The following is a 10,274-nucleotide window of genomic DNA, read 5'->3' on the forward strand; positions in this document are numbered from 1 at the left end:
TCGTCTCATCTCCTTGCCACCTTGCCTCCTCACTTCCTCTCCTCCTTTCATTGCCTCCTCATCTCCTTCCCTCCTCTCCTTGTCTCCTCTCCCTGCCTCCTTGCCTCCTCTCCTTCTCTCCTCGCCTCCTTACCTTGCCTCCTCATCTCCTCTGCTTGCATCCTTGTCTCCTCATCTCCTCTCTTTCCCTCCTCTCCTCTCCTTCTTCCCTCCTTGTCTCCTCTCTGTCCCTCCTCATCTCCTTGCCTCCTCATCTTCTCTCCTTGCCTCCTTGTCGCCTCTCCTTGCCTCTTCGTTTCCTCTCCTCGCCTCCTTCCCTCCTCTCCTTCCCTCCTGTCCTCTCCTCCTTCCCTCCTGGCCTCCTCATCTCCTCTCCTCCTCTCCTTCCCTTCTTGCCTCCTCTCCTTCCCTCCTCATCTCCTTGCCTCCTCATCTTCTCTCCTTGCCTCCTTGTCTCCTCTCCTTGCCTCTTCATTTCCTCTCCTCGCCTCCTTCCAACCTCTCCTTCCCTCCTGTCCTCTCCTCCTTCCCTCCTGGCTTCCTCATCTCCTCTCCTCTCCTCCTCTCCTTCCCTCCTTGTCTCCTCTCCTTCCCTACTCATCTCCTTGCCTCCTCATCTTCTCTCCTTGCCTCCTTGTCTCCTCTCCTTGCCTCTTCGTTTCCTCTCCTTGCCTCCTTCCCTCCTCTACTTCCCTCCTATCCTCTCCTCCTTCCCTCCTGGCCTCCTCATCTCCTGTCCTTGCCTCCTTTCCTCCTCTCCTTCCCTCCTTGCCTCCTCAGCTCCTCCCCTCCTGCCTCCCTATGGTCTGGACTTCTTTCCTCCAGCGGTGGTTCCCAGTACAGACTTTGGTCGTCCAGACTATGATGATTATTCTCCAGCAGAAGGCAGCAGGTCTGGTTTCAGAGGGAGGACGCCGACTTCCTTTGGCCTGCCGGACTTCAGGTGAGGATGAAGCAGCGGCACCTTTAAGTCACCATTACAATAACTAATAATAATAATAACATCTGTGTGTCTGTCAGCACCGGGTACTACCCTGAAGGAGACTACGGACCCCCCGACGGATCCAGACCTCCATCTTTCCGCCTCCCTCCGGACCCCCGAGCTGAGATCTCCTTCGGGGCCCAGCCTCCTCCTCCGTCCCGACCTGACGCTCCTCCTCTCAGCTTGGCACCGCTGCCAGGAGCCCCGAGATACGAGGAGGAAGAGGAGGAGGAGGAGGAGGAGAGGTCGTGGAGGCCCGGTCCACCGTTTCCTCCATTCACCGACAGGAGCCGAGGAGGAGCAGCACCGAGGAGGCTGTACGAGAGTGAGTCGTAGCGCCTTTAAATTCACACCTCCAGCAGCTTCTGTCAGGTGTTGCTCATTGAAACTAGTTCAAAGTGACTGAAAAGTTGATCAGAAAGAGTGGTTAAAGACAATCTGAATCATTTTGGACCAGTTTTAGTCCAGTTTTGAGTCTCTGCTCATCATCAGTATAAATATGTTTCACCATGCCGAATATATCTTCAACAACTTGCTGCTCTGTTCACTGTTTCTGAGCCGAGCTGCATTTATTTTATTCATCCAGTAGGTTTTATTGTCCTCCAATTGTCCAAATAACTTGAGTAAAATAATTTCAAATTTGTCCCAAGTAACATAAAATAATCTACCTTGACTCACAATTTGCCCAAACATAAACAAAAATTGTCCAAAATAACTTAAAACTCGATCATAGTGACTCAGAATTCATTCAGAAAGACCATTTTTACATCATTATCTTCTTCTCTTTCAGGGCGTTACGAGTCGTACGCCAGCCTGAGTGCAGCTGAGGATTGTGGGATACTTCATGGCTGTGAGAACGGCAGGTGTATTCGCGTTGCCGAGGGTTACACCTGTGACTGTTACCAAGGATACGAGCTGGACATGACCTCCATGACCTGTATAGGTACGTATAGACGGCAGACTACCACAAGATTTCCCAGGTTTTATTCTGCATCATAAGACTGAAGTAAAGATGAAGATGATGGAAAAACCTCCCACATCCAATCCTCAATCCTGGAATAAACCTTTAAAAACCAAAACTAGCTGGACAGAAAGTGGTATTTTAGGTGGATTAAACCTTTTAAACTCTAACGCTTCAGACAAAAAGTATATCAGGTGAATAAACCTTTAAAACTACAAGTACAGGAAGTAGTGTTTTGGGTTGATTCAATCTTTAAAACTAAAAGTATTTAAACAGGAAGTAGTATTTCGAGTGCAATAAACCTGTAAAACTACAAGTATTTTGATGGAAAGTTATATTTTGGGTGGCATATGCCTTTAAAACTGTAAGTGTTTGGACAGAGTAGTACTTTGGATGAAACAAACCTGTAAAACTACAAATGCATGGGCAGAAATTAGTATTTTGGGTGGAGCAAACCTTTAAAACTCCAAGTACTTGGACAGGAAGTAGTATTTTCGATGGAATAAACCTTTTAAAAGTATTGAGTAAAAGAATCTGCATTCCAAAGGAGTAAAAATGAAGGAATAGAATCAATGAACACAGTTGACAGTTAATAGAATATCTTGGATTCAGACCACAAACATTATGTAAACACACCTTTATGAACATATAACTTCATGATTTTCCTCCAGATTCCACCCAGTATTGATTGTTTTATTGGTAACCGATCGTCTGTGTGTGTTTGCAGATATAAACGAGTGTGAGGACGCCGTCGGTTTGGAGTTTCCGTGCGTCAACGCTCGCTGCGTGAACACCGACGGTTCGTTCCGCTGCGTCTGCCGGAGAGGTTACGTCATGTCCCGCCGACCCAACCACTGTGTGGCTGCTTAGACCGGACCGGGACCCAGTAAAACCAGTTTACCGACGGGACCCCACGGCGGCAGACTGGACTGGTTTAGTACTGGACCAGATGTGACAAACCAGACTGGACCAGGACTGAAGATACTGGACTGAAAGACTCTAGATTGCACTAAACTGGTTAGAGCTAGCCTGATTTTAGAACAACTTAACGCCGCCTTTACAATCCAAACTGACACATTTCCTCACCAGTGCTCCCAGTTGGATGGTTTCCACCCAGCTAGGGTTCTTTTTCGGTACCTGGGCAGGTAAGAGTTGATTAAGGCAAGTTGTTTCATGGCTACTGTAAAAACCTTTAGCGCCCAATAGCTGCAATCTGTGCCGAAAATCAGCCAGTCAAGATACACACATTTTTAGATTTGACAAAATTTCTGCTTTCTAAAGACGTCGTCATCTTTGAGATCCATCACAGATAAACACCTGCTTGGAAAAGATATGAGAATGCCTGAGAATCAACAAGTTTTTATGGGTTTTTTATCGTCAAAGTGATTGGGTAACAGTTGTCAGTACCTCCAGTGGCAAGACAAGAGGCGCTAATAGTAAAACTTACATTTTCCTCAATTAAAAGAAAAATACTAGCCTGAAGAGCTAAGTACCACCTAGTCCTGGTTCCAGTCCAAGCCCAGAAAGTGTACAGCTTATTGCAGTTAGCCTGATTAAAATGCATATCAAGTTTCAACACAAAATGCTATAAAGTCACACAATTCTGAGCTATTCCAGCCCTATTTGGTTCTGTTTTATTTAAAGAAGGCTGCACTGGGATCATGTTAAAGGTTATTTTCAACAAGAAACAGCTTTATGTGTGTTTAATTGTATTTTTTAGGGTCACGCAGATCTCAATCTATACTCATTTCATACTCAGATCTCTGGTGTGTAAACGGTTGAAAATAATAATAATCTACAGCATAAATGATTATTTAAATATGAAACACCACATCTGATTGATAAGATTTAAAGCTTTATTGACCAAAAAACAAGTATTAAAAAAAAGTGATTTCATGAATCAATAATTACAAGCAGTAAAAGAAAAGTGTAACTTAAATTTTAGTAGCTAACAACTAAAATTTAAGCTAACATGAAGATTTTAGCTATCGAGCAGTAGCTAGCATTATGTTTCACGTTATTATATTGTCGAAATTAATTTACAACACACCGTATGTTAATCATTGGTGAGTCGTTAGCTCACCAGACACTAATATGCGAAGTTAGCATGCGCTCATTAGCTCTTTGCACATTAGCTACAGAGGAAACAGTGAACTGTTAGCTTAGAGCAATGTTCTACTGAAAAATAATACTGCAGCTACAACTTCAAATTTCTCTTTTAATTCATTCCAACTGCTAAACTATGTATTCCAACAGGTATCGTTTAGCTAGTAAGCTGCTAGCGGTTAGCTCAAGCGCTAACAAACTGGGAAGTGTTCGCTTCGCTGTTGAAATTGAAGAATATTCTACTGAAAATTAATTGATCACTAAAATACAGCAACAAATCTAAGCTCCCACAGTCAATTCAGCGTCATTCATTCACTTTCGGGCAATGCTTTTTAGCTGCTAGCTGTTAGCTCAAGAGCTAATACACAAGCTACGAAATGTTAACTTCACTGTGTAAGAAATTTAAGGAATTCTGCCTGAAAGTAATTTGCTCACAAAATACTTAGGTGTGAAGTACAAATTCCCCTCAGTTTATTCATTTAAATAACTAAATTATATATTCTGACTGTTTATTAGCTAGTGAGTCGCTAGCCGTTAGCTCATTATCTATTAAAGAAGCTGGTAAGTGCTAGCTGGGAAATGTTTTTCTACTGAAAATATGTCTTTGCTGAAATACTGCAGAAATTCCACCAGCTAATCCATTTTAATTACTAAAAAAATATATTCTTGCAATGTGTATTAAATAGTGAGCTGCTAGCTGTTAATTAAAAAACTAATTAAAAAGTTGGGAGTTGTTATTTTGGCCGTGGACATTGAAACATTTTCTCTACTGAAAGTGATTTATTCAATAAAATACTGCAGTGATTTGTCAGAATTTCACCAGTTAAATTAATCACTGAATTGTATGTTATTGCAGCGTTTATTAGCTAGTGAGCTGCTAGCTGTTAGTTTAAGGGCTAATAGAGAAGCTGAGAAGTGCTAGCTCTGGTTTTCTACTGAAAAATCAATACTTCCTACTGAAATACTGAGGCACAACGTCCAAACTGGACAGTTAATCCATTTTAATTTGTCAATTATATTTTATGGCAGTGTCTTCTAGCTAATGAGCTGTTAAGCTAAGCTGAGCTAATATAAAAGCTGGTAAGTGTTAGCTTGAAATTTCAGAAATATTTTTGTACTAAAAATGATCTGTTCACTGAAATACTGCAATGAGTCCAAATGACTTCAGTTAATTCATTTTAATAACTAAATTATGTTTTCTGGAAATAGTGCTTAGCTAGTGAGTTGCCGGTTAGCTGTGTGTTAGCTCTGGCGCTAATAAACAAGCTGGGAAGGTTTAGCTCGGAAACTGAAGAATAATTTTCCACTGAAAATAATTTGTCCACTGAGAAACTGCAGCAACGAGTCCAAATCTGCCTCAGTTATTTCCTTTTTAATGTCTGAATTACATTTTCTTGCATCATGTCTTAGCTAGTGAGCTACTGGCTAGTAGCTTGAGGGCTACTAGAGAAGCTACGAGGTTTTTTGGAAGTGTTGCTCTCTTTAAAAATAATCTGCTGCTTAAATACTGAAGTTCAAAATTCCCCATTTAATTAGTTTTAATCACTGAATTGTGTTTACAGGCAGTATTTTTAGCTAGCTGTTAGCTTGAAGGCTAATAAACAAGCTGGGAAGTGTTAGCTTCGGTGTGGGAATTGTCAGAGGTGTTGTTGTTTTTTCTTCCTGGTAAAAAAATAACCACACTAGCCATGATATTTGATAAATAATGAGTCCAAATATCCCCATTTTTTGCTCGTATATATTTTATATTCTTACATCTTACCTTAATGCTACCGTGGATAAATGCTAACTCACTTCGTTACATTTTAATTAGATTTTTTTGGACTTAAAACAGTCACATTTATAAATATGAGTCTTACAGTCAACATTTTCACCCGTTGTGTTCTACAGCTTCAGTTTAAATAGATGAAATAATCCATGTTAAAGTGCCTGATCTAAGTATGGAAATAACTGTGATAAGAGATTTAGTCTTTTTTAACTAATAATGGTTTACATATATTTCAATCAGTGACACCAAGAAAACTTTATTTGCTTTAGAGTTGAGTAAAAGTTTGTACAGAATAATTTCTTATACCATCAACACTGTCTGAGTGGTTAATAACAACACTATGAGTCTGATTATATTCTTTATTTTCCTCCTTTTTTAATCAAATCTCAGGTGCAGATTCACATGTTGTGCTCTGAAATAATCCCCAGTGAAAATCCTCCTCTTTTTCTGACCAGTTCTGATCTGCATTTGGGATTTTTATGGGGGAAAAATATAGCGTAAGTCGCTTTTTAGTTGATATTTTCTGATTTCCATTGACTTTTCAGAATACTAAATGTGTTGACGAGTTACTGACGTGTCTGTATTTTATATTTGTTTTTCCTCCAGAACATTAATTCAAGCTTTAGTGCAGTTTTGGCTCCTGAATGTACTGGAAGCTGCACACAGTCTTATTGTGTATATAATAATTCTCACAGAATAATCGAGTGTTTATTGTGTTTTTTTTTTGTTTTTTTTTAATTAACTTCTGGATGCAGTTAATGATGAACTTTTCCTCCTCAGCAGCTGCAGTTTGAAGTATAACATGCACTGTATCTCCCAGAGACCAGGCTTTATTTTAGGCTTTTGTCTAAATTGTTAATTTTTATGATTAATGATTCACTTTTTTTTTTTTTAATCACTGTTGTTTGTATGACAAGAAAAGAAAATATATTTGCACACTTTTACTGACACCTGTCTGTCTCCCTGGTTTTTGTTTGTCTCTGTTTAATTTTTTTCTGTTATTATTATGATTATTGTTATTTCACGGCTATGAGAACGGCAGGTGTATTCGCGTTGCCGAGGGTTACACCTGTGACTGTTACCAAGGATACGAGCTGGACGTGACCTCCATGACCTGTATAGGTATGTATGGACCGCAGACTACCACAAGGTACCTTTAAAAAACAAAACTATTTGGACAGAAAATGGCATTTTAGGTGGATTAAACCTTTTAAACTCTCTTTCGACAAAAAGTGGTATTTCAGAGAACCTTTTACACAAAGTAGTATTTTAGATGGAGTAAACCTGTAAAAATACAAGTTTTTGGACAGGAGATGGTGTTTTGGGTTGAATAAATTTTACAACTAAAGTATTTGAACAGGAAGTAGTATTTCGGTTGGAAAGAACCTTTAAAACTGCACGTTTTGAAGGAAAGTGCTATTTTTAGATGGAACAAACCTTTAAAACTATAAGTGTTTGGACTGAGAGTAGTACTTTGGGTGGAACAAACCTGGAAAACTGTAGAGAGAAAAAGTGGCATTTAGGCTAGACTAAACCATTGAAACTATGAGTATTTGGTCAGACAGTACTTTGTGTAAAAGTTTTAAAGGTTTTACACAAAGCAGAATGAACCTTTAGAACCCTAAGTATTTGGATGGGAAGTAATATTTCAGGTGAAATAAACCTCTTAAAGCGCAACTATCAGGGCAGAAAGTAGTACTTTGGGTTGATTAAACCTGTTAAACTCGAACTCTTTAGACAAAAAGATGTATTTTGGGGGAAATAAACCTTTGAAACATGTCCACAAAGTAGTATTTTAGATGGAGTAAATCTGTAAACTTCAAGTACGTGGACAGGAAGCAGTATTTTGGTTGATTAAACTTTTAAAACAAAGTATTTTGACAGAAAGTAGTATTTCAGATAAAAAAAAAACAACTTTAAAAACATAACTATTTGGACAGAAAATAGCATTTTTCAGTGTAATAAACCCCCAAAACTATAAGTATTTGGATATAAAGTAGTATTTTGAGTTGAATAAATCTTTAAAAGTAAAAGTATTTCAACAGGAAGTCATATTTTGGGTGGAAATAACCTGTAAAACTACAAGTATTTTGACAGCAAGTACTATTTTGGGTGGAATAAACGTTTAAGTGTTTAGACTGAGAGTAGTACTTTAGGTGGAACAAACCTGGAAAACTATCAACATTTGGACAGAAAGTGGCATTTAGGCTAGATTAAGCCATTAAAACTATAAGTATTTTGTCGGAAAGTAGTACTTTGGGTAGAATAAACCTTTAAAAACATAACTATTTGGACAGAAAGCAGTATTTTGGATGTAGTTAACCTGTAAATCTATGAGTACATGGACAGAAAGTAGTTTGGGCTGATTAAACCTTTCAAACAAAATATTTTTATGTGTAGTAGTACTTTCAGCTGAGTGAACCTTTAGAACTGTAAGTATTTGGAGGGGAAGTAGTACTTTAGGTGAAATAAACCTTTGAAACCACAACTATTTGGACAGAAAGTAGCATATTTTTCAGTGTAATAAACTCTAACAACTTATGGTATTTGGACATAAAGTAGTATTTTGAGTGGTATAACTCTGTAAAACCAAACTCCATGTATTAATGTGTTATTCCTTTGAAGCCTTTAGTCAGTGATGTGACGTTTATTCAGCTTTAAATAGAAGAAATCAGTAAAGATGTGATGTTGTTCAGTCACTCTGCTTAATTTAAACCTTTCTTATCCCTGAGCTCTTTGTTTACATTGACCCACTACTGTCCATTAGCATTAGCATGTGGCTAACCGGCCAGCCGAGTGTTTGTTGTTTCCGAGTCACCTCAGGTGAGGTTCTCGTGCTGATCGGCTTCAGTCCTCCACCTGGCTCCATAACCTTAATGCTGCTCTGTTTATGTGGATCCAGGCCTTAAGCCACTTTACGTTGTAGGCCAATCCGTCCACACAGACACACACCCAGGCAGCTCTAATGGGATTACAGAGGTTCACCCAGTACGGAGCTGAAACTGTGAGCCAGCGGAATATCAGCTTTCACTTTCACAGAACGAACAGTGCTGCTACTATCAGATCCTCCTTAAGACTCCAGAATCTGTAGGCCGAAGGAAACAACTGGCTTCTGGTAAATTCTAATTACCTGGTAAATCTTCTGGTGTAATTCGACAAAACACACAACATTTAACCAATGAAGGACAGTTAATAAACCAGATCTGAGCACAAGCAGCAGCTCATCCAGGTAGAACATAGAAAACCAATAAAATCACACATCAGTATTAGAACTAAGGATATGACGACCCTGTTTCTAGACAACTCATTTCCATGTAACAGTTCATTAAATACAGAAATCACTCTGCAGTTCAATAACTTCAGCATCATGGAGTCAGTTTACGATTACACTAAGAGACAGAAGCTAGAAACCAGACCACAACCAGGTCCAAAACAGGACTAAATCAGTATTATAACCGTCCTAATACGAGACTGAAACCAGCTCTAAAATCAGGTCCAAAACCAGTCTTCAAAAACCAGTGTAAACCCAGTCTGAAACCAGTCTAAGAACAGGGCTAAACCAAGTCGTAAACCAGCTTCAAAATCATGTCCAAAACCAGTCTGACACGTGTTAGAAACCAGTCTAAAACCACTCCTAAACCAGTTCTACACCAAATCTGAAACCAGCTTCAAAACCAGTCCTGAAACCAGTTGAAAACCAGTCACCAAATTGAGTCCTGATCTCAATATCACAGAGTCTGTTTGGAATTACATTAAGAGACAGATAATGTCAAAAACCAGTGTAAACCCAGTCTGAAACAAGTTTGAAACCAGTCTCAGAGTAATCCCAAACCAAGTCCGAAACTAGACAAAAACAAACCAAAACAGGACAAAATCAGTATTATACCAGTCTGAATACAAGTCTGAAACCAGATTTGAAATCTGGTCCAAAACAAGTCCTTGAACCAACTGAAAAAATCCTTAACAAAGTCTGAAACCAAGTCTAGAACCAGAGTCCGGATCTCAATATCACACAGTTAGTTTGGGATTACATGAAGAGACAGAGAATGCTCAAAACCTGTTCTGAAACCAGTCTGAAAACAGGGCTAAACCAAATCATGAACCAGTCCAAAACTAATCTGACACCAGTCTAAACACATTCCTAAACCAGCTCTAAACGAAGTCTGAAACCACACTGTAAAATCAGTCTAAAACAGTCCAGAACCAGGTCCAAAACAAGCTTCAGAATCAGTCTAATACTGTCCTAATCAAAGTCTGAAACCAGGTTTGAAACTAGTCTTAAACTAGTCTAATACTACAATAAAGTGGGTGTCACTGGACTTCACTGACTGTTATTTACAGTTCAGACTGAATCTGAGGAGGTTTTTCAGGTGGGAAGTTAAACTAGTTCATGCATCCTAAATTTAGTTTCAGCACCAACTCTTCTACACTTAGTATTTAGCTGTCTGTATATATTC

General features: G+C 39.2%; 1 protein-coding gene across 7 annotated transcripts in view; it reads left to right on the plus strand.

Moving 5' to 3' along the window:
• The window catches only part of LOC111586965 (latent-transforming growth factor beta-binding protein 4), an 84,687-nt gene extending 77,920 nt beyond the window's left edge, over positions 1-6,767 (plus strand). For all 7 annotated transcript variants that reach the window (XM_055012000.1, XM_055012002.1, XM_055012001.1 and 4 more), the window contains 4 exons: positions 781-943; positions 1,021-1,307; positions 1,773-1,925; positions 2,671-6,767. In XM_055012000.1, the coding sequence (XP_054867975.1) occupies positions 781-943; positions 1,021-1,307; positions 1,773-1,925; positions 2,671-2,813 (746 nt within the window). In that variant the 3' untranslated portion in view covers positions 2,814-6,767. The remainder of the gene's footprint in view (positions 1-780; positions 944-1,020; positions 1,308-1,772; positions 1,926-2,670) is intronic.
• The last annotated feature ends 3,507 nt before the right edge of the window (positions 6,768-10,274 follow it).

Source organism: Amphiprion ocellaris, chromosome 7, assembly GCF_022539595.1.
Source record: "Amphiprion ocellaris isolate individual 3 ecotype Okinawa chromosome 7, ASM2253959v1, whole genome shotgun sequence".
Classification (NCBI taxonomy): Eukaryota; Metazoa; Chordata; class Actinopteri; family Pomacentridae; genus Amphiprion; species Amphiprion ocellaris.